Below are 22,500 nucleotides of genomic sequence, written 5' to 3' on the forward strand. Positions count from 1 at the left end.
GACCCCTTTTTCAGAGCAAGAAGTACACAAGGAAAGGAGAGATGATCATTAACGAAGCTGGAATCTATGCTTGCAAAGCGGTCAACGGCATCAACTCCAATGGAGGTACGTCACTTTTATGTCCTAGAGGCGGATACACTACCGTATGAGTGTGTGTGAGAGAGAGAGAGAGAGAGAGAGAGAGAGAGAGAGACAGAGACAGAGACAGAGACAGAGACAGAGACAGAGAGACAGAGAGACAGACAGACAGACAGACAGACAGACAGACAGACAGACAGACACAGAGACAAACAGACAGATAGACATACAGACAGACAGACAGACAGACAGACAGACAGAGGATGAGAGACAGAGAGATAGAGATAGATGAGACAGAGAGACAAAGACAGAGAGACAGACAGACAGACAGAGAGAAATAGAGAGAATGTTAGCGAGAGACTGTGAGAGATAGAGAGACAGAGAGACAGCGACAGACAGAGAGAAAGAGAGAGAGAGACTGAAAGACAGAGCAGACAGACAGACAGGTAGATATTAACAGAGAGACAGAGAGGATAATACGAGAGACAGAGAAAGGGTGAAGAACAGAGAGGCCAGTACACGGACGGACAGACGAGATTCAACTCAAATGTTGGAATATTGCTATCCTTTACACTCTTCTGGTCAACACCTGTACGTGTGATATATTGAAATATTGTTTATACAAAAGCTAATCACAAAAATGATGCATGTTTCCAGATAGAAAGTCAGAAAGAGAGATGGAGGAAGAAAGAGTGAGAGGGGTGGGGGAGAGAAAGAGCGATATACATAGAGAGATAGAAATAGAAACAAACAGATAGAGAGACAGACAGACAAACAGATAGAGAGACAGACAGACAGACAGATACATGTACATTTCTTTCAGCTGTCATCTATTAGTTCTAATAGGTTTACAAAAACTTCAGATGAATTTTGAACACAAAGAGATCTTCTGCTGTTTCGTGTAGTCAGGTGTTGATACGCGATGTATGATGTAGTGTGCATCGATGCGAACTTCATGTCCGCCGGGTTGGTTTATGTGCATAAACATATTGCGCTTCTGCTGTTCCGTGTAGTCAGGTGTTGAATATACGCCATGTATGATGTGGTGTGCATCGATGCGAACTTCATGTCCGTTGGTTTATGTGCATAAACATATTGCGCTTCTGCTGTTCCGTGTAGTCAGGTGTTGAATATACGCCATGTATGATGTAGTGTGCATCGATGCGAACTTCATGTCCGTTGGTTTATGTGCTTAAACATATTGTGCGACGGGAGGGACTGCATTTACGTTCAGTTCATGTGCATCAATATTGTGCACCAAAGCCCAATGTTTTCGTCCGTTCAAGTGTTCCATTCGGAAATATATCAAGAAGTATTTTCTGTGTGTACCTCCAAAAACACCCCACATCACCGGTGAAGTTATTGATTTTTGTTAGTGAATTTAAAGCAAGTATGGGAAGAGGTAATGTTAGAACTACCGTTTTCGTTGTGGCTACACTCTCACACCCCCACCCTCCTCCCTTCAAGTTCTAATTAGGACTCTAATTAGACCCATTAAATAAAGCAATCATACCCAGTGAAGGGCGGTTGGCATGTCAACTCACCTATACCTGTGTCATTCTTGTGTTTACCCTTGCAGATCAGTAGGGGTTTCTATTTGGATTGTCAAATTTGTTCTGTGCTATCTCCCAGATGCTGATCGTGCTCCGTAACTTTGTCAGAACCACATCTCAAGTGAAAGCTGTCGAATGCCCCACTGGTCTCGAAAGTGGCATAGCTTATTTTCTTTTGAGTTTGTTGAGACCAAGATTTCCAGAAAACTTTAAAAATGAGTTAACGGTAAAGCCCTGTAAAATGTTGTTGTTGTTGTTGTTGTTGTTGTTGTTGTTGTATCACCCTATATGTGTTCAGCAGTCATGCCAGGTATTGACAGGTAAACTAGAGACCTGTGCATTTATCAAGGTATTTGATATGGAGGTTGTGTGTAGAAGAACCCAATATGCTCTGTGCCGAACCAACACAAAGACGGTACGGCGTCATTTTTTCGTCTGACACTGCCGGTGTAACACCCGTCCTTGCCCAAAGGGAACAGTACCCTGGGGGACGAACTGGTACCACCAAACGAGTTGTTACACCGCCAGTCTCAGACGAACAAAACGAAGTGACCTTTGTCTTATTTCTGTACTGAGTATTCGATCGCTTTCGCCGTAAACTCAACAATGTTAATCGTGACCCTGCTACTGAGGGTGCTAACACTTGGAATTGCTTGAAGCTCTTTCTACGAGAATTTATAACGCGCACGTGACATATCTCACCACAAGGCGACTCAAGGCGCCCTTATACATATTCTTTTGCATTAACAACTCATGCACAGTCATATACACTTACGCATAAATTACATGAAGATAACAAGGCAACAACACGAACAGAGACACGGCACTCAAATTAATGTAAGCATGAAAAACAAAAGTAAATTGGACTTCTGCATGCACTAGAACCAGGCATTCAGCGTTCACGCATCCATCAAATAGTATTCAGGCTGTTAAGAAATATCAGAAAAAAATAGGTTTAGATTACGATAAACATTTTATTATGACAGAGCCCATTGTGTGTGGAAATGCATTTGTCAAGGTAAGACACAATTTATTTACAAACATTTGATTGAAAATATGGCTGACCCAAAATGTATTGAAAAATGTTTTGATTCTGTAAATTGTTCGTTAAATAAGAACGGGTTTTTTCGACATGTTGTGAACACAACAAAGGATACTTGTCTGAGATGGTTCCAGTATCGACTATTGTACCGAATTTTGCGGTTTCTATTTTTGCGAAACATTGTTGTTACGTCATTGTGTACATTTTGCAGTAGAGATGAAGAAACCCTTATGTTTTGGGAGTGTGATAAAGAGCAGACTTTTTGGATAGAATTTGTAAATTGGTTAAAGGTGAACTGCACCCATTGTGATAAGGTAAAACTTTCCAAAAAAACTGGTTCTGTTTGGAGTGGCGAGCAATGTAGTCACTGATAAAATTTTTGATGTGGTAGTAATTTGCGCCAAATACAACATCCATATTTCCAAAATGAACGAAAAGATCCCTCATTTTCAGACATTTAGTAGAACTATTAATAAGCAAAGATTTGTTTGTAAAAAAAAAAATAACGCAGCTAGAAATAATGGGTTGGAAAAATGTTATAAAGACTGGCGCTTGTATTATGCATTTCTTGATATAACCCTTAGATATATGTTGATATGACAAATATGATCGGGTCTGTGTGGCAAGAAGCCACATTTTCTTCATGTCCACTGTAACTGTTTTCTTTTCTTATCGTACATACTCTTCGATACTGCGACCACCAAGCCATGACCAACCCCCCTCCCCCGCCCCTGTGTGTTGTAATTGTAAAACGTGTGTTTTCTTTTGGGTTATGTTTTATGCTCCCTTGTCTGTGTTCTGTAGAATATAGTCAATGTTTGTAAAGATTTTAGTCAAGCAGTATGTAAGAAATGTTAAGTCCTTTGTACTGGAAACTTGCATTCTCCCAGTAAGGTCATATATTGTACTACGTTGCAAACCCCTGGAGCAATTTTTTTATTAGTGCTTTTGTGAACAAGAAACAATTAACAAGTGGCTCTATCCCATCCCCCCCCCACTTTCCCCGTCGCGATATAACCTTGAACGGTTGAAAACGACGTTAAACACCAAATAAAGAAAGAAGTCCTGTAATGTACAACCTATACCTGTATAAAACATATACAAAACATAAAAAAGAGAATAAGAAAATTTAAAAAAAAATATTCCTCGTAACCCTGCCAGCTAGGGACAGAGCAACCACTTGGTTGGAATTCCTTTAAGTTGCTTTTAAAGCAGGCTGCTTTCACTGAAAGCAAGGCTATGGCTTCACGACAGCAATACCGGGCCAAAAACATTACGAATGGCAATGGACCATGCAAATAAAACAGTATGTTGACACACATGTAACCTACTTCTTCCTGTATGTAGGTGTGAAGCCATTCGCCAGGTGTTGCAAGGTGGAGGGCCTGTCGTGCGAGTACATGTCAGCGGGACCTTCCTTCCCCTTTGATGGAGCCAAGGCCGAGGCCGTGTGTAATGCGGAGGAGAACCGGATTCCTGTGGGTAAGATACGTGCAATATAGAGTGCAATATAAGGTGATATTACACATGTGGCTATAACTATCTAGATTGCAATTTAACGTTACCCTTTGGATGAGTGTCTTACATCAGGCAGAATGAGGAGCGTGGCCTTTTGATTCTCAACATGTGTACCTTTTGAAGTAATTGACCAGAGGGCCAATGCACTCAAATTGCCTGCAACTCGACCAAATAAGACGCCGCTTTCGGCAATTTGAAATAAGTATTGGTCTTTCATCTACTGTCGACACCAAATGTAATAGTCCACTGTACATTAATACGGCTTACTGCGATTCAAACAGTCACACCTCGCCCAGGGGAAGACATCATTGTTGCATGCTTCAGGATTATGCTGTGTGCTTGTCAGCAGTGTATCTGTAAAGCCTGATATTATTTGGTCGAATTCTACTTCACGAAGCTCGCTGCACGAAGCTTTGACACTGAATTTTCGGTAAAAAGACTGTGCGAAATCTTCGCAAAGGACACGGGTCAACTTTATGTGCAGACTCAGAGACGGTGTCCATCTTCCACCCCCGTGTCACCACTGTGGCACGTAAAAGACCTCGGTCATTCTGCCATAAGTGCAGGTGGCTGATTACACCTAAACACGCACAGAACCTGGTTAGCGCGACTCTGTTGCTTCTAGCTTTCCACTGAAAGGAAGCGACCCGAATTTCCCAGCGATGGGACAATAACGTAATGAAAATGAAAATCAAAAATGAATGAAGGTATTCCCGAGCGGTAAGCGTTCAAATGGAAGTATGTTTGCACTGTATGTAAAAGCTCGGGGAGCTCAGTGATCAAAAACAGATTTTGGGGAGGCTGAGGGTGGCTTTAAGGTGTGAGTGGTGTGTGTGCAGGGTGTTCAAGCTACAGCCAGTACCCGGAATCTGACGGGTCCTACCCCAACCTGACCAGCAGCAGCTGTCTGGCACAGAGCGGTGCCCCCGTCCTCCTCGATCCCAAACTACGATCAGGTGCGTCATGGTGTACGTGTGCTTTGCGGGTCCGGATCATATTTCGCCGGCTGCTACTGATTTTTTACATTACGCAATGCGTTGCACGCACCCAGTTGCATTCAACTTTACTGTGTCGTGTATGTGAGGCATTCAACTGTGTGTGTGTGTGTGTGCGTGTGTGTGTGTGTGAGTGTGTGTGTGTGTGTGTGTGTGAGTGTGTGTGTGTGTGTGTGTGTATTTATGTATGTGTAGGAAGGGGGAGGGGTACAGGTTCGGAACAGTCAGTTTTGCTCATCTCAACAGAGGGCCGTTCATCTCGTGGAATGTGGTGGGTTTGGTAGCTCGATTGGTAGAGTTGTTGGCTGATTACACTTAAACAAGCACAAGTCTTGTTTGTGCGACTCCTGTTGCTGCTAGTTTGCTTCTCGGAGGAAGCTATCCCGAATTTCCCGGGTATGGGACGATAAAAGATCAAATATGATAAATATGTTGCTCAGAACGAGTTGCATTTAACTTTGCTGCGTCATGTATCCTTTAGATTTTACCTCTGTGTGTGCGTGTGTGTGTGTGTGTGTGTGTGTGTGTGTGTGTGTGTGTGTGTGTGTGTGTGTGTGTGTGCGTGCGTGCGTGCCTGCATGTGCGTGCGAGGGTGTATGTGTTTATGGTGGGATAGCTCGACTCCCGCGCGAAATTTAGCGCTTTACTTGGACTCATAATTCTAATTCGACGTCCAAATAAAACACGTCTTCAAAATCACTCCAAAATGATTATGGAGGCTTGAAATAATGTGTAATACATATAAATAATTGAATTTGCCTACATTTTCACAATTTAGCAAAATGTCGGGATATAACACACATTGTGTTACTTTTTGTGTTTTGTGTTTGTCCGGATACAACCTGAGTAACAATTCCTGTTCACACACACTTTTTTTTCGCAGTTTAACATAATATGAGGTTGTTTTATTACTATGACATGAGCAAGTTGCTTTTTAACTATATTTTGAATTTAGAACAGCTAGATTTTAAATTAAAACTAATATTTTTGTTGTTTTTATGTTTGCTGACATATATTGGATTTTATGCTTTTGTATCAGTCAGGTTTTGTAAATCAAGCTCAGTTTTTAGAAAAAAAATCTTCTCTTAGAACTTTGATATTAAAAAAAAAGTAAATGTTGTGGTAGTAGTGGTTTTTGTTGTTTATTTTGTCCTCCAAGGCTCCATATTCCTTCAAAATACATGTATTATCATTCTGCTACTATGTTGTGCTGGTTTCGTGTCTAACTTACACCAAAAAATGTAAGTAACCTGTACTTTTTTTTTTAAACACTTTTGCCTTTAAATCATACCCTAGCCTGTGTATGCTACAGTGGAACCCCTGTCTCAAGACTTTATTTTAAAACATAAGGTCATAACATTTACAGGGATGTTGCTACAAATTCATACCTATAGGACAAATGTCCTGAGTTCTTCAGCATCAATAGGACATTTGACTGCTTTCAGAAAGTGTAATAGGACATTATGAATTTGCGCCAAACAGCTTATAACACATTCCATGGAATTGTTCCAAAGTCATGCGCCCACACACACACGCACACACAGACACCCACGCGCGCGCGCTGTAGAACACACACATAATATAGTAAATACATCAACACAGTGTGCGTATACTATAATGTTGTATTTGTTTAGTTTCAAAGAAACCACAAAAAAGAAACCAACATGAACAACTTCAGAGCTCGTACTTTGATTAATATACTGCATGATTTGGATAAAAGTTGACAAACAAAATGATCGGTTTGATCTAATGCTGATCTTTTGCAGGCTTTAGTTTTTTTTCAGCGGCATAATTCAGTGCTTCGTCTCGTATCGAAAACAAAAGCAGACTACAAATTTAGTCAGTTGGAGTTGTCTCCCGTACTCCTGTAGCATGCACTGATCTAAAAAGAATCCACTATTTTTAGATCAGTGCTCTGCACCGAGACGGTTATACCCAAACGGCGCATACCGCAAAACGGTTCGGGAATTCCCGACAAAAGAAAAGATCCGCACGCGGCACTGACAACCTCAGTGTCAGCTGAACACGAGCGTTCGGTCTTTTAGAAGATTTGTATCTTGAAATGAAAATTAACGAATATCGCGCTGTCCGAAGGAATGGAGTACATATCGGACAATGACCACGCTCAGGCTAAAACGATAGGACATCTGACCGACATGCGGCAATGTGAATCGGACATTTGGGGATTTTCATCGTTATATGTCCGATGTCCGACGCCTAACGACATCCCTGCATTTATCATATATTCGGGATCAGCTCGTTATTCCCCCGGCTCTTTCTTTCTTTCTTTATTTGGTGTTTAACGTCGTTTTCAACAAGAAGGTTATATCGCGACGGGGAAAGGGAGATCAAACACCTCAGAGCTGGAACATTTCGATTTTGCCGCATAACATGAAGATTTCACCACTTTGATGCATTCACTGATAGGAAGTGTTAAATATATGCTATTCTATCATCAGGAGTACATATTTCATCTATACGGGCCTTATATTGTCCGTTTTGCGAATTGCGTCAGAGCTGGAACAAACCTAAGCTCCGCCCATTTTGCTATTGCTCAGAGCTGGCACATCGATTAAACTAGTTAATTAATTTTGAGAAAAATCTAGAAGCAATCTGAAAAATGTTTTGACGCCAAAACATTGCTTTTACATTGGCCCAGCTCCCCATTAGGGTTTGGGTGTTCTGTGTTAGTCTGTATCGAACATGCGCACAAATCTCCACTTTTTGACATAAATGATCAATTATTGCGATATATATATAGGCTTATATATTCATTGTAGCATCTAGTTGCCTACATTTGGTAATACCCAAAGCATTTGTGAACGTTTCAAACCAAAAAGTATAGTGGAACTCTGCTTTAGACACCTAGTCTTTTCATGCTCAAAAAAAAAAAAAACACCCTTCCCCTACCCTACCTCCCCGGTTTTGTAAAGAAAATCTGGCCTGAAGTCTTTTCATGCGCAAAAAAAACACAAAAACAAAAACATTCTAAGCTTTCTGTCTGTGGCGGTTTGTAATTTGAATAACGACATCCAATAAAGTCTACCAATTACGTAATTCCTTTTTACATTTAGTCAAGTTATGACTAAATGTTTTAACATCGAGGGGGGAATCGAGACGAGGGTCGTGGTGTATGTGAGTGTGTGTGTGTGTGTGTGCGTGCGTGTAGAGCGATTCAGACTAAACTACTGGACCGATCTTTATGAAATTTGACATGAGAGTTCCTGGGTATGATATCCTCACACGTTTTTTTTCATTTTTTTGATAAATGTCTTTGATGACGTCATATCCGGCTTTTCGTGAAAGTTGAGGCGGCACTGTCACGCCCTCATTTTTCAACCAAATTGGTTGAAATTTTGGTCAAGTAATGTTCGACAAAGCCCGGACTTCGGTATTGCATTTCAGCTTGGTGGCTTAAAAATTAATTAATGACTTTGGTCATTAAAAATCTGAAAATTGTAAAAAAAATATTGTTTTTATAAAACGATCCAAATTTACGTTCATCTTATTTTCCATCATTTGTTGATTCCATAAACATATAAATATGTTATATTTGGATTAACAACAAGCTCTGAAAATTTAATATATAAAAATTATTATCAAATTTTTTTTTCGAAATCAATTTAAAAACACTTTCATCTTATTCCTTGTTGGTTCCTGATTCCAAAAACATATAGATATGATATGTTTGGATTAAAAACACGCTCAGAAAGTTAAAACGAAGAGAGGTACAGAAAAGCGTGCTATCCTTCTCAGCGCAACGAATACCCCGCTCTTCTTGTCAATTCCACTGGCACTGCCTTTGCCACGGGCGGTGGAGTGACGATGCTACGAGTATACGGTCTTGCTGCGTTGCGTTGCGTTCAGTTTCATTCTGTGAGTTCGACAGCTTCTTGACTAAATGTTGTATTTTCGCCTTACGCGACTTGTTAAGCTCTCTGTCTCTGACGGATACATATGAATAACGACATCCAATAAAGTCTACCAACAGCTGCGAAAACTTTTATAAGAAACTTGAAACTCATCAAAAGGAATGAGTTGCACCTTGGGTCATTTTGGTCCTGAATTTCCCGACCTGAGCCAGGCAAAGCAGGAAAACAAAACAACGTAATTCCTTTCTAAGCTTTCTGTCTTTGACGGATTGCATTTGAATAACGACATCCAATAAAGGCTACCAACTATCAGCTGCGGAGACATTTGTCTCAAAAAAATACGCCGAGAGGCGTTAAAGTTCCCCTTGGTTTGTCCCTGTCTAAATAAATAATTTGGAATCACTGGTAGCTTTTTTGTACTACCACGCATATGTAACGCCATTTTGATAAAGTTGATAGTATTTACAGCTTTCCAGTCATATGTCCGGCTATCACTCACTTTTAGGTGGCAGATGTCCAGATATAACACGTGTTTCAGAATCTCTATTTTTGGGTGTGTAACTTTCAGTAATGAGTGGGTTTTTTTTTTAAATCTCAAAAAGTATTCTTAAAGTCTAACACATGTTTACACTCGCACTCCGTGTCTGTAGCTTTAGAAATAAACAAGTCCAGATATAACACATATTTCTTTGCGGCAAATGTCCAGATATAATAATAATAATAATAAGAACATTTATATAGCGCTAAATCAAAAACTTTCGTTAAAAAGGCTTGCTCTAAGCGCTTGACATCTAAACTAAAACGTCATTCACACTCTTTACAATGATGTACAAGAACTTCATGTCACACTCTTTCATTCAGTATAGCACCATTCACACAGTTGTTATTCTGTACAAGACAATAAGTTAGTCTAACATTTAGAATGTTCATAAGATGAAAACAAGAGAAAACCAGACTGATTAAAAACAACTGCTTAGTGCTAACAAAGCATGAATCTTAATGATAACGTAATACATGTTTAACTGTTAAGACCATAAAAAACCTATATGCTAAAATAACTTCGAACTTTTAAGAACTTCTTATAAGATACACAGCACATCTAGATAAACACCAGAATGATAAAACAAAAGGCAACTCGTTAAAACTATTAAATGCATCAATGTCTAAAACACGAAAGACTCAAATATAGGATACACAATTCTCTAGAATTGTTTATTAAAACTGAAACCGACCTGCTCAAAGTAAACCATACCCACCCCCTCCCTACCCACCCCCAACCCTCCTCCTACACTAAATACTAATTATTTCTACTCTTAACTTCCCAACTACACGTTATCCATAAACTATGCACAGGAACATGTGTGTCAGCATTATGTGGCACCGACATGACTTGTGCATAATAGCTTACAGCTAAGGGTTAAAGTTAAAGGACTACTGCAGTGAAAAATATATTTATAATAATTTAAAACAAAAGACAAAAATAACAAGCTGAATAGAGATGGAACCGTTACAGAAGAGGATGGCAAAATGTTGCGACTTTAGGAGTTGTGTTTCTGGAAGAGGTGAGTTTTGAGTGCTCGCTTGAATGACTGTACTGACTGAGAGTGGCGAATGTGAGAGGGGAGAGAGTTCCATTGAGTAGATGCGCAAAATGCAAAAGTGCGTTGTCCATATGCTTTTGATTTTGTGTGTGGGATGACTAGGGTGCGGCTATCAGAAGAGGAGCGGAGTTGTCTTGCAGGAGTGTATACAGTGAGAAGTTCAGAGAAATAAGCAGGAGACGAGGCAGAGAAGAAGTGAAAGCAGAGAGTGGACAGTTTGTATTCAATGCGGGCTTGGATGGGTAACCAGTGGAGTGTGCGGCGAAGTGGTGTGACATGATCATATTTTCGTGCTTTGAGGATCAGGCGTGCTGCAGAATTTTGAACTTTCTGTAGTTTGTGCAGGAGGTAGAGTGGACAGCCAGAGAGAAGAGAGTTACAGTAGTCAAGTTTAGAAAGAACAAGAGAGCAGACTAGAGTGTTTGTAGTTTGAACGGACAGAGTATGGCGGATGGTTGCGATCTTGCGGAGTTCAAAGTATGCGGACCTACAGATGTTGGAGATGTGCTTGTTGAGTGTCATGTCTGAGGAGATGGTGAAGCCGAGGTTTCTAGCTGAAGAAGAGAAAGAGATGTATCCCCCCTCAGACACGTATGGGTGTGTGTGTGTGTGTGTTGCAGGTTCCGAAGTGTGGGCAGCGTGTTGCAGCGCCCCGGGACTGGAGTGTGTGGTAAAGTACTCCGGGGAGACGCCGCCCATCAAAGGCAAACATCGTATGGTGGCCTGCGACCCCGGCTGGGCCCTCACTGGATGCAACGTCTTCGCTGAACAGTCCAACGCTGGCGGTGCCAAGATCATCTGTCAGTCTGAACGAAAGGATGAGGAGAAGGGGGGGGGGGGGGGTATGACAGGGGAGGGGGCGGAGGGGGAGGAGAAGGAATTGGTAAGGGTCAGAGAAGAGTCAAACGAAGGACTTCAGAGAATCAAAAGACAATAAAGGAAGAAGGTGAGAGAGAGAGAGACGGAGTCGGGAAGGGTCAGAGAGGATTCAAACGAAGGACTTCAAGGCACACGGGAGAGAGAGAGAGTGTTTGTGTGTGCATGTATGTGTTCCTGTCTGTATGTCTGTTTGTCTGTCTGTTTGTCTGTCTGTTTGTATGCCCGTATGTGTGTTTGTCTGTCTGTCTGTCTTTCTATCTGTATGTATGTCCGTCTGTCTGTCTGGCTGTCTGTCTGTGTGTCTGTCTGTCTGTCTGTCTGTCTGTCTATATGTCTGTCTGTCTGTCTGTCTGTCTGTCTGTCAGTCTCTCTGTCTGTCTGTGAGTTCGCTAGTGAGTCTTCTGATTGATTTATCCACATACAAAATACACTCGTATATGTTTGCCTCGTCTCATGGATGGTTACTAATCGTCTTTTTCAGAGGATGCCAGACTGACAACCTACAATATTCTAATTTTTGTGATTGCAGGGAAAAACGGCGAGGATAACTGCCGGGCATTTATGGGGGCATCACTGGGCGGGTCGGACGCCCGAGGAGCTAAAGCCGTGGCCACATGCTGCAGAATTAATTAGAGTCTCAAGACGATGTGAACCTCTCCGCACGTGTGCCATCACCTTAAAAAGTTGAAGTCCTTCTTGTCCATTTGATTCAAACTTTATATGCTGACAAAGAAATTTGTTTATCACACTTTTCGGATTAACAGTATCTGTCACAGGGGTCATTTACGATGTGCATTACCCGCACTGAATTCAGCCGACAAAACTCAAAGTATTGAACAAAGAATCGATAGTTTATTGTTCTGTTTTGTGACAATTCAGAAACTCGTGCCTTCGCAGCAAAATGTTACATGTGTTTGGTTTGTGCTTGTTGACGCAATTTTTATATTATGCTCTGCCGAATGAGGACGCGTTCAACTGTACTAGAGGTGTAAAACATACACGTTGCAGCAGATGATTTAAGGGATTAGTTTACGTTATGGCCGATAATAAAGTTGCGGTTTCAGCCTGCATCCTTATTTGTGTGTGTGTGTGTGTGTGTGTGTGTGTGTGTGTGTGTGTGTGTGTGTGTGTGTGTGTGTGTGTGTGTGTGTGTTTGGGTCTGGGTCTGATTCTGTGCATCTGTTTTTTTCCGCGTCTGCGCGTGTGAGTGAGACTGAGAGAGGCAGACAAACGGAATAAAGAGAGCAACTAGATTTCTGTAGAAAGAAGAAACCCCTGGCTGAGCTCATCGGCGGAAACACGCACACAATTTTTCAAACGACGGATTCAAACATACCTAACACACACTCGAGGAAACCGAACGCCTCCTTTCTGTGAGCCTGTCTGTCTGTCTCTCCCCCCCCCCCCCCTCTCTCTTCTTTTCTTTTTCTTTTCTCTCCATCCTGCTTTCTCTCCCTTTCTCTCACTCTGTCTCTCTCTGACTCTCCCTCACTCTCTCTCCTCTTTTCTGTCTGTGTCTGTCTCTCCCTCACCCGTCTCTCTCCCCTCTCTCTCAGTCTCTCTCTCTCATCCTATCTCTCTCTCCCTCACCCCTCTCTCCCTCCCTCCCTCTTCCTGACTTTCTCTCACTGTCTCTCTCTCTCTCTCTCTCTCCTTCTTTCTGCCTGGCTCTCTCTCTCCTTCTCTCTTTCACCTTCATAAGAGTTACTCTTCTCTAAGAGTTTCTCCTTGGGATTCCTCTCCACAAAGTTGTTATTCTCTTCCGTGTTCAACAGCGATGACGAGAAATGCAGAGCCAGTACACCCCATGGTGCGTATCCCGTTAATGATAAAAACACAGAACCCGCAATGCGCAGTTTGTCCGCTCACGATAAGTAAAACCACCATTAAATTCTCCGCTGAGATTATGGATCAACCCACGAAAGCAAGATGTTCGAGCGTTAACATTCTCTGAGGTCTTGACTTCTAGCTGCAACAGTTCTGAATTGTCGTTTTTCTGTGAAAAATACGCAGTTTGTGAATGTGCCGTGGATGTTTTGTAACTTTTTAAGCTGTGGAATGAAAAAGAATCATGTCATAAAAGGCAAGTATTTTTTTTTCTGTCTTGTTACGATTACGGTGTTTTATGTGAAATTTTTTATTTTTTTTATTTGGCCGGGGGGGGGGTTATCGCTGGGGGTATTGTTTTGTGGTTTTGTTGTAGTTTGTTCGATGTTGTTTTTTTGTTCTTGTTGTTCTTCTTTGATCTTTTTAAGGAGTTGAGGGGAGCACACACCCACACACACGCACACACACACACACAAACACACACATAACACGTACACTTGAACACTTACTTTAATTTTGGGTACATTTTCAGTGTAAGAATGGTATGTTCACAAATTCACAAATACAAACATACTGATAAAAATAGAGCAGACAACGGTAGCATGGAGGGATGGCGTGGTTTATTCCACCATGATTCTTCCCCCCAGCAAAGTAATACGTAGGGCTCTTACTCATTGGCAATAAAAATACACTTGTCAGTGACGTCATAACATTACGCCTGTCTCTGCCCCCCTCTCCCTCTCTCATTCTCTCTCTCTTTCAGGGCGGGGACGTAGCTCAGTTGGTAGCGCGCTGGCTTTGTAGCCAGTTGGTCGCTATCAGCGTGGGTTCGATCCCCACGTTCGGCGAGAGATTTATTTCTCGGAGTCAACTTTGTGCAGACTCTCGGTGTCCGAACACCCCCGTGTGCACACATGCGCACGAAAAAGATCCCACGTTCACAGCGAAAGTCTCAGGGCTTGGAAAACACGAAGACACGCATGCATCATCTCTCGTCTCTGATTATCATGATCGTATTTCGATACTTTGACGAGACAAACCCAATGCTGGTGTGTCGAAGAAGACAACCACAGCGGGCTTGTTCGAATCAAAGTATCACACCATATCTTCAGCGTATTACCAATACCTGTCCCAATATAGACCAGCTGGTCTAAGAGGACGTTAAACCCTAATAGTCAGTCAGTCAGTCTCTCTCTCTCTCTCTCTCTCTCTCCCTCTCTCTCCTTCAAAGAAATGTATATGCTGTTTCTCTTGGAAACAAGTAAATAATTATGTGATAATAATACATCATTGCTTGATATTCATAATGCATTTTGAATGTCTTTTTAACTGTTTGACATGTTAATTATATACATTGTATTGTAATTAACTTAATTTCTATTTCTTCTTGTTATTAATCGAGTTACCCTCAATGGGCGAGGGCCGGACGAAAAAAAGCATGTATATTTTGCTTATTCTGTTACCCTCGATAAATAAATAAAGTTCAAAGTTCAAAGTTCTCTCTCTCTCTCTCTCTTGGTTGTCAAACACACACGCACGCACACACACACACACACACACACACACGCACACACACACACACTCTCTCTCTCTCTCTCTAATTCAGACCTCTGTCTATCTATCCATTTGAAGGGACTTTGTAAAGAAAATCTTTTTCCAATTATATAATAATAATAATAATAATAATAATAACGGGCATTTATAAAGCGCCTTATCAAAAGTTCAAAGCGCGGGACAACAATACATGTATACAAAAATCATACAATCACTGTCAGATTCAAACAACACATCATGCACATCTCACATCCCCAGACTCTATACTAAGGAACTATCCGTAGTGTTGTTGGAACAAGTGAGTTTTCAAATTGGACTTAAAAGATGAAATGGATGGAGAGTGACGTAATTGAAAGGGGAGTGAATTCCATAACTGAGGTCCATAATACGAAAACGTGCGGAAGCCATGAGCCTTGCGTTTAAAGCGACCTTGACAGAGAAGTCGAGCATCATCAGAAGAACGAAGGGTGCGAGAGGGAGTGTAGAGAGAGACCAGTTCAGAAAGATAGGCAGGTGCCGATTCAGAGATGATATTGTAGCAGAAGCAGGCAGCTTTATACCTAATACGTTCAGATACAGGAAGCCAGTGAAGTTCTTTCATGAGAGGAGTGCAGGGTTGTCGATGCTGTGCTCTGAAAATGAGACGTGCAGCAGAGTGTTGTACTTTTTGCAAGGGTTGGAGAGTGGAGTCAGGGCAGCCTATGAGAAGGGAGTTGCAGTAATCTAATCTGGACAGAATGCAGGATGTAACGAGAGTTTTAGTGGCATCAACAGTGAGAAATTTTCTTATGGAACCTATTCTTCTGATCTCAAAGTAACATGTCTGACAGACTTTTTTGATGTGTTGTTTCATTGAGAGGTGGGAGTCCATGATGAACCCAAGATTCCTAGCACTATCAGAGAGAGAAATGTCACTAGAACCTACTGTGATGGAGGCTGGAAGGGAAGTGGTCGAACAGGAAGCTCCAGAGAAAAGAAGAAATTCAGTCTTGTCATCATTTAACTTGAGCATATTGTTTGTCATCCATGATTTAATATCTGAAGTGCAGTTTTGGAGAGTGTGCGTCACCGCTTGGATTTCTGTAGGCTTGCATGCTTGTTGGAGTTGTGTGTCGTCTGCAAAGAGGTAGTGATTGACTGCGTGTTGCTTGATGACGGCAGAGAGAGGAGTGGTGTATAGTACAAATAAAACTGGGCCTAGAACTGATCCCTGGGGAACGCCGAAACAGAGAGGAGATGGAGGAGATGAGAGATTATTGACAGACACATACTGACTACGGCCCTGTAGATATGAACTAAACCAGTGAAGAGCGGTATGATTACCCAATCAATGTAATAACTCAAAATACACTTGCACACGCGCACTTCATTATCTCAAAACGCTGAAAACCCCACTTCAAATATTATTGAATGCACAGATGTCGATGACAATTTAAGTCCACCTGTGTGTGAGGAATTGATGTTCTGCAACCGCTGGTGGCTTTGGGAAATTTGCGTTGAAATCATAGCGTAATGCTTCCTTTTTGAAAACAAACCCTGTTCGTCCCATTTGAAAGAATGGATATGATACATGACCATCCATTGAATTTTACATGAATGCATTCGTGTTATGTAGTATTTTTAAAGAGAAAGCGATGATCAACGTTGAAATAATGTGTGAGGCTGGAAAGTGTAGTATTTTCCTTTCGTTTTTAGTAAACACCTCTTACTCTGGCACCAGAATAATTGTTTTCATACAACGAGTAACAATGAGAATACGAACTTGTTCCGAGTTTATGTTATGCTTAAAACTCTTCCGAGCACTGCAGTGTGTTATAATAGATCAACTGTGTTAACATCACTTATGTTGTGCTTATAACTTTTCCGAGCACTGCAGTGTGTTTTAATATATCAATTCGGTTAACATCACGTCTGTTGTGCTTAAAACTTTTTCGAGCACTCCAGTGTGTTTTGATATATTAATTGGGTTAAAGCCACGTAAACATACCAACTGTGTTAACAACACTTATGTTGTGCTTAAAAATTTCCCGAGCACTGCAGTGTGTTTTGATATATAAATTGGGTTAAAATCACGTAAAAATATCAACTGTGTTAACAACACTTATGTTAAACTTTCCCGAGCACTGCAGTGTGTTTTAATAGATCAACTATGTTAACATCACTTATGTTGTGCTTATAACTTTTCCGAGCACTGCAGTGTGTTTTAATATATCAATTCGGTTAACATCACGTCTGTTGTGCTTAAAACTTTTCCGAGCACTCCAGTGTGTTTTGATATATTAATTGGGTTAAAACCACGTAAAAATATCAACTGTGTTAACAACACTTATGTTGTGCTTAAACATTTCCCGAGCACTGCAGTGTGTTTTGCTATATAAATTGGGTTAAAATCACGTAAAAATATCAACTGTGTTAACAACACTTATGTTAAACTTTCCCGAGCACTGCAGTGTGTTTTAATAGATCAACTATGTTAACATCACTCACGTTGTGCTTAATACTTTTTCGAGCACTGCAGTGTGTTTTAATATATCAATTCGGTTAACATCACGTCTGTTGTGCTTAAAACTTTTCCGAGCACTCCAGTGTGTTTTGATATATTAATTGGGTTAAAGCCACGTAAACATACCAACTGTGTTAACAACACTTATGTTGTGCTTAAACATTTCCCGAGCACTGCAGTGTGTTTTTGGCTCACGTAAGTGTAGCCTATGCGATGCTAACTTTTGTCTGTCTGTGCGTGCGTGCGTGCGTGCGTGCGTGCGTGCGTATGTATGTATGTCTGTGGTAGAAACTTTAACATTTGAAGACGTCACAACATTTGAAGACGTCACATTATGACGTAAGAGGGTTAGAGTCACGCGAAGGAATTACTGAAAGTCTCGGTCATTGTTATTTTGAGCGGGCCGAGACTATTTTTTTCTTCGAAATCGGCCATTCAGATCTAGATCTAGTGTATCGCTTTCTTGCACAGTGTCACCTATGCTTACTGTGTGTGTGTGTGTGTGTGTGTGTGTGTGTGTGTGTGTGTGTGTGTGTGTGTATGTGTGACGGAGTGATTGAGTTTGTGTTACTGTTTGTCGATTTCTTACGTGAGCCTTGAAGGCTTCGCCTCTTGTGATATATAAATTGGGTTAAAATCACGTAAAAATATCAACTGTGTTAACAACACTTATGTTGTGCCTAAACATTTTCCGAGCACTGCAGTGTGTTTTGATATATAAATTGGGTTAAAATCACGTAAAAATATCAACTGTGTTAACAACACTTATGTTGTGCTTAAACATTTCCCGAGCACTGCGGTGTGTTTTGATATATCAATCGGGTTAACATCACGTGAAAAGATCAACTGTGTTAACAACACTTACATGTATGTTGTGCTTAAACATTTCCCGAGCACTGCAGTGTGTTTTAATAGATCATAACTTATGTTGTACTTGAAGGCACAATCCCTCTCACACTCTCAAATATGGCCATGATTTTACATGGGATGAGACTATCCCTCAATTTGGACACATACCAAAAGCCAACATCCTGAATGCTTGCTGTTATAAGTTAAAGTATTGGATTAAATAATTTCTTAAAAAGCAACTGGTGGCTTTTACGAAATAAATTCAGCGAAAAACGTCAGCTTTGCGCATGCACAGAGAGCGAGCGCACAGGCTGCTCGTTTAGGGAAAAATACACGTAAAGCCCTTTCTTGTTCTTAGTAGTATGACAAGTTTATGAGTACAGGATATATATCCTTTTTTTTTTTTTTTTTTTTTTTTTGACCTCAGTGCATGCAGGCTGCTTCAACCCTTCCTTGTTTTCTTCTCTCTTTTTTCTTTCCTTTTTTTTTTTCTGTCTTTTTTTCTGTCTTTTTTTCTTGTAAATAGGCGGTGAGCATCCTTCTTCATTGGTCTTTTTCTTCTTTTTTTAACTCCAACATAGAGGTATATTACACTCACGAGACATGGACATTTTCTCTTTACAATGGAAATATTCCTTATATTTACAAATCAAATTTTCTACTTAATATTTGAAACTCGAAAATTACGAACACTGATTCCTGACAAGTTGTCTTTCTAAAAATACTAATACACATTTTCCCAATTAATATTACGTGATTTACAAAATTTCTCATCTTTTTACAACAACTTGTGTCTTGATAGCCAAATATTATATCCTGCATCTTAAAATTAACCCTCAATCCAGCCTTTTCCTCTATCCAGTTTTCTATCTTCGTCCAAAACAACTTTACCGGTATGCACTCATAAAAGAAATGTTCAACAAAATCAACTTCCGTCCAACAAATACAACATCTGTTATTCTCCCTGACTTGCATTTTACATAATAAAATATTTGTTGGATATATGTTATGTAAGATTTTCCATTGCAATTCTCTTAACCTCACTTCTTTGGAAACATGGGCAAGTGTCCAAATTTCCTTATCTACTTGTACACCAAACTTCCTCAACCAAAAATTATATACACAAGGTTTTTCTACAGCAGTATCTACACTTTTCTTTTCTATCATTTTTCGTATTTGGCTTATTTTTATCATATACAGGCTACCATCAAACAATTGCTTATCCATCTGGACAATAATATGTTTATTTTCAATCCAATTAATCCATACTTTGGGTAATGCGTTTATTAATGCCCAATAATCCAATAAAATATTTGCATTATTCTTTCCAATTTGTATATATACCTCTGCTGCTGACTTCAATCTCTTTTCTTCCACTATAAACAAATCACTTACTCGTTCAATCCCAGCATTTTTCCAATACAAATAAAACAACATTTTCCCTTTATACCGAATCAAATCATTACTCCACAAAATCTGTTTATAAAAATTGTTTACATCAATCTTATCATGTTCCATCCTACGCTTGTAACTCAAATGTGTCCACACTACCCTCTGCCAAAATGGGCTTCCAATCATTGTCAAATTCAATTCCTTACTCGGTTTAACATTCAAATCAAAACAACCATACCCTGAAACAACATGTCCCAGAAACCATAGTGGTATAAACGTCCAATTTGCTCCCTTCTCTTCATATATCCTCTCTTTGTGCTCAACAGGAAACTGTCATTTATAGATCATACCTCCGATAATTTTGTAACTTCTGCAAGAGTAAAACAGATCCCTGGAATAAAGTGTCTTCATAGGTATTGATCATTTGAGGTACCTTGTTACTTGTTTTTATATTTAGTCAAATTTTGACTAAATATTTTAACATCGAGGGGGAATCGAAACGAGGGTCGTGGTGTATGTGTGTGTGTATGTGTGTGTGTATGTGTGTGTGTGTGTGTGTGCGTGCGTGCGTGCGTGTAGAGCGATTCAGACCAAACTACTGGACCGATCTTTATGAAATTTGACATGAGAGTTCCTGGGATTGATATCCCCGAACGTTTTTTTCATTTTTTTGATAAATGTCTTTGATGACGTCATATCCGGCTTTTCGTGAAAGTTGAGGCGGCACTGTCACGCTCTCATTTTTCAACCAAATTGGTTGAAATTTTGGTCAAGTAATCTTCGACGAAGCCCGGACTTCGGTATTGCATTTCAGCTTGGTGGCTTAAAAATTAATTAAAGACTTTGGTCATTAAAAATCTGAAAATTGTAAAAAAAATATTTCTTTTATAAAACGATCCAAATTTACGTTTATCTTATTCTCCATCATTTGCTGATTCCAAAAACATATAAATATGTTATATTTGGATTAAAAACAAGCTCTCAAAATTAAATATATAAAAATTATTATCAAAATTAAATTGTCGAAATCAATTTAAAAACACTTTCATCTTATTCCTTGTCGGTTCCTGATTCCAAAAACATATAGATATGATATGTTTGGATTAAAAACACGCTCAGAAAGTTAAAACGAAGAGAGGTACAGAAAAGCGTGCTATCCTTCTTAGCGCAACTACTACCCCGCTCTTCTTGTCAATTTCACTGCCTTTGCCATGAGCGATGGACTGACGATGCTACGAGTATACGGTCTTGCTGACAGCTACTTGACTAAATATTGTATTTTCGCCTTACGCGACTTGTTTATATTTAGTCAAGTTTTGACTAAATATTTTAACATCGAGGGGGAATCGAAACGAGGGTCGTGGTGTATGTGTGTGTGTATGTGTGTGTGTATGTGTGTGTGTGTGTGTGTGTGCGTGCGTGCGTGTAGAGCGATTCAGACCAAACTACTGGACCGATCTTTATGAAATTTGACATGAGAGTTCCTGGGATTGATATCCCCATACGTTTTTTTCATTTTTTTGATAAATGTCTTTGATGACGTCATATCCGGCTTTTCCTGAAAGTTGAGGCGGCACTGTCACGCCCTCATTTTTCAACCAAATTGGTTGAAATTTTGGTCAAGTAATCTTCGACGAAGCCCGGGGTTCGGTATTGCATTTCAGCTTGGTGGCTTAAAAATTAATTAATGACTTTGGTCATTAAAAATCTGAAAATTGTAAAAAAAAATAAAAATTTATAAAACGATCCAAATTTACGTTTATCTTATTCTCCATCATTTGCTGATTCCAAAAACATATTAATATGTTATATTCGGATTAAAAACAAGCTCTGAAAATTAAATATATAAAAATTATTATCAAAATTAAATTGTCCAAATCAATTTAAAAACACTTTCATCTTATTCCTTGTCGGTTCCTGATTCCAAAAACATATAGATATGATATGTTTGGATTAAAAACACGCTCAGAAAGTTAAAACAAAGAGAGGTACAGAAAAGCGTGCTATCCTTCTTAGCGCAACTACTACCCCGCTCTTCTTGTCAATTTCACTGCCTTTGCCATGAGCGGTGGACTGACGATGCTACGAGTATACGGTCTTGCTGAAAAATGGCAGCTACTTGACTAAATATTGTATTTTCGCCTTACGCGACTTGTTTGTATCTGTTTTCCAACACTTTTGTTCAGAAACTGGTAATTTCTGACACATCGCTATTTAGTAAGCGGGACATTACCCTTTTTCAAATGAAGTAATTTTTCGTGAATGCCCAAGCCGCAAAATAATTTCACTGGCAAAATCATAGTGATTTGATTGTCTTGAATCGATTTTGAGTGAGAAAAAAAAGCAACAATTGCACACTTTTTGAAATAAAGGGGAACATTCCAGTACTTGATTGGGGTCTCATACGAATCTTCTTTTTCGTTTGGAACATTTTGTAGACTCAAACTTTCTATTATTGCAGGGAATAGGAGCGTCTTTTAACTTGGACGCACACTAAAATTCCACAACCTGGCTGCGTTCTTTACAGAGTGAGTTTATTTGCTGAATTGCGATCTGTGTTGGTGTGTATGCACATGGTCGTGCACACCATGGGAAGTAAAGAATTTTTAGGCCAAAAAAAAAGAGGTCTGTTTACGGTAACATAGGCCAAAAAAATAGGGTCGGTAGGTCGGGATTTTTTTTTTCTTCCCAAAAAACCATATTTTTACGTTCTTTTGCAAAAAAAAAAATTTTTATTTATTTTTTTCCCCCCCAAATGCCAACAAAAAGTCTAGGGTCGCGCGAAAAAAATAGGGTCGGTCGGGTTACCGTAAACAGACTTTTTTTTTTTTTGCCTT

General features: G+C 40.0%; 2 protein-coding genes across 5 annotated transcripts in view; both read left to right on the forward strand.

The window, feature by feature from the left end:
* Nucleotides 1–12,614, forward strand: part of LOC138983701 (uncharacterized) — a 37,862-nt gene extending 25,248 nt beyond the window's left edge. Inside the window, exons 15-19 of the mRNA XM_070357014.1 lie at nucleotides 15–105; nucleotides 4,021–4,155; nucleotides 5,031–5,147; nucleotides 11,280–11,459; nucleotides 12,068–12,614. Of these exons, the coding sequence (XP_070213115.1) occupies nucleotides 15–105; nucleotides 4,021–4,155; nucleotides 5,031–5,147; nucleotides 11,280–11,459; nucleotides 12,068–12,171 (627 nt within the window). The 3' untranslated portion in view covers nucleotides 12,172–12,614. The remainder of the gene's footprint in view (nucleotides 1–14; nucleotides 106–4,020; nucleotides 4,156–5,030; nucleotides 5,148–11,279; nucleotides 11,460–12,067) is intronic.
* Nucleotides 12,615–13,229: 615 nt separating this feature from the next.
* The window catches only part of LOC138983662 (uncharacterized), a 55,650-nt gene continuing 46,379 nt past the window's right edge, over nucleotides 13,230–22,500 (forward strand). Inside the window, exon 1 of one of the 4 annotated variants that reach the window (XM_070356973.1) lies at nucleotides 13,230–13,348. Coding sequence is in view for 1 of the 4 variants with exons in the window: in XM_070357001.1 (XP_070213102.1) it covers nucleotides 13,570–13,621 (52 nt within the window). In the remaining 3 variants the exon portion in view is untranslated. Of the gene's footprint in view, nucleotides 13,349–13,376; nucleotides 13,622–22,122; nucleotides 22,192–22,500 lie in introns of those variants that run through there. The other 3 variants (XM_070356945.1, XM_070357001.1, XM_070356963.1) reach the window with 3 other exon arrangements.

Source organism: Littorina saxatilis, linkage group LG1, assembly GCF_037325665.1.
Source record: "Littorina saxatilis isolate snail1 linkage group LG1, US_GU_Lsax_2.0, whole genome shotgun sequence".
Classification (NCBI taxonomy): Eukaryota; Metazoa; Mollusca; class Gastropoda; order Littorinimorpha; family Littorinidae; genus Littorina; species Littorina saxatilis.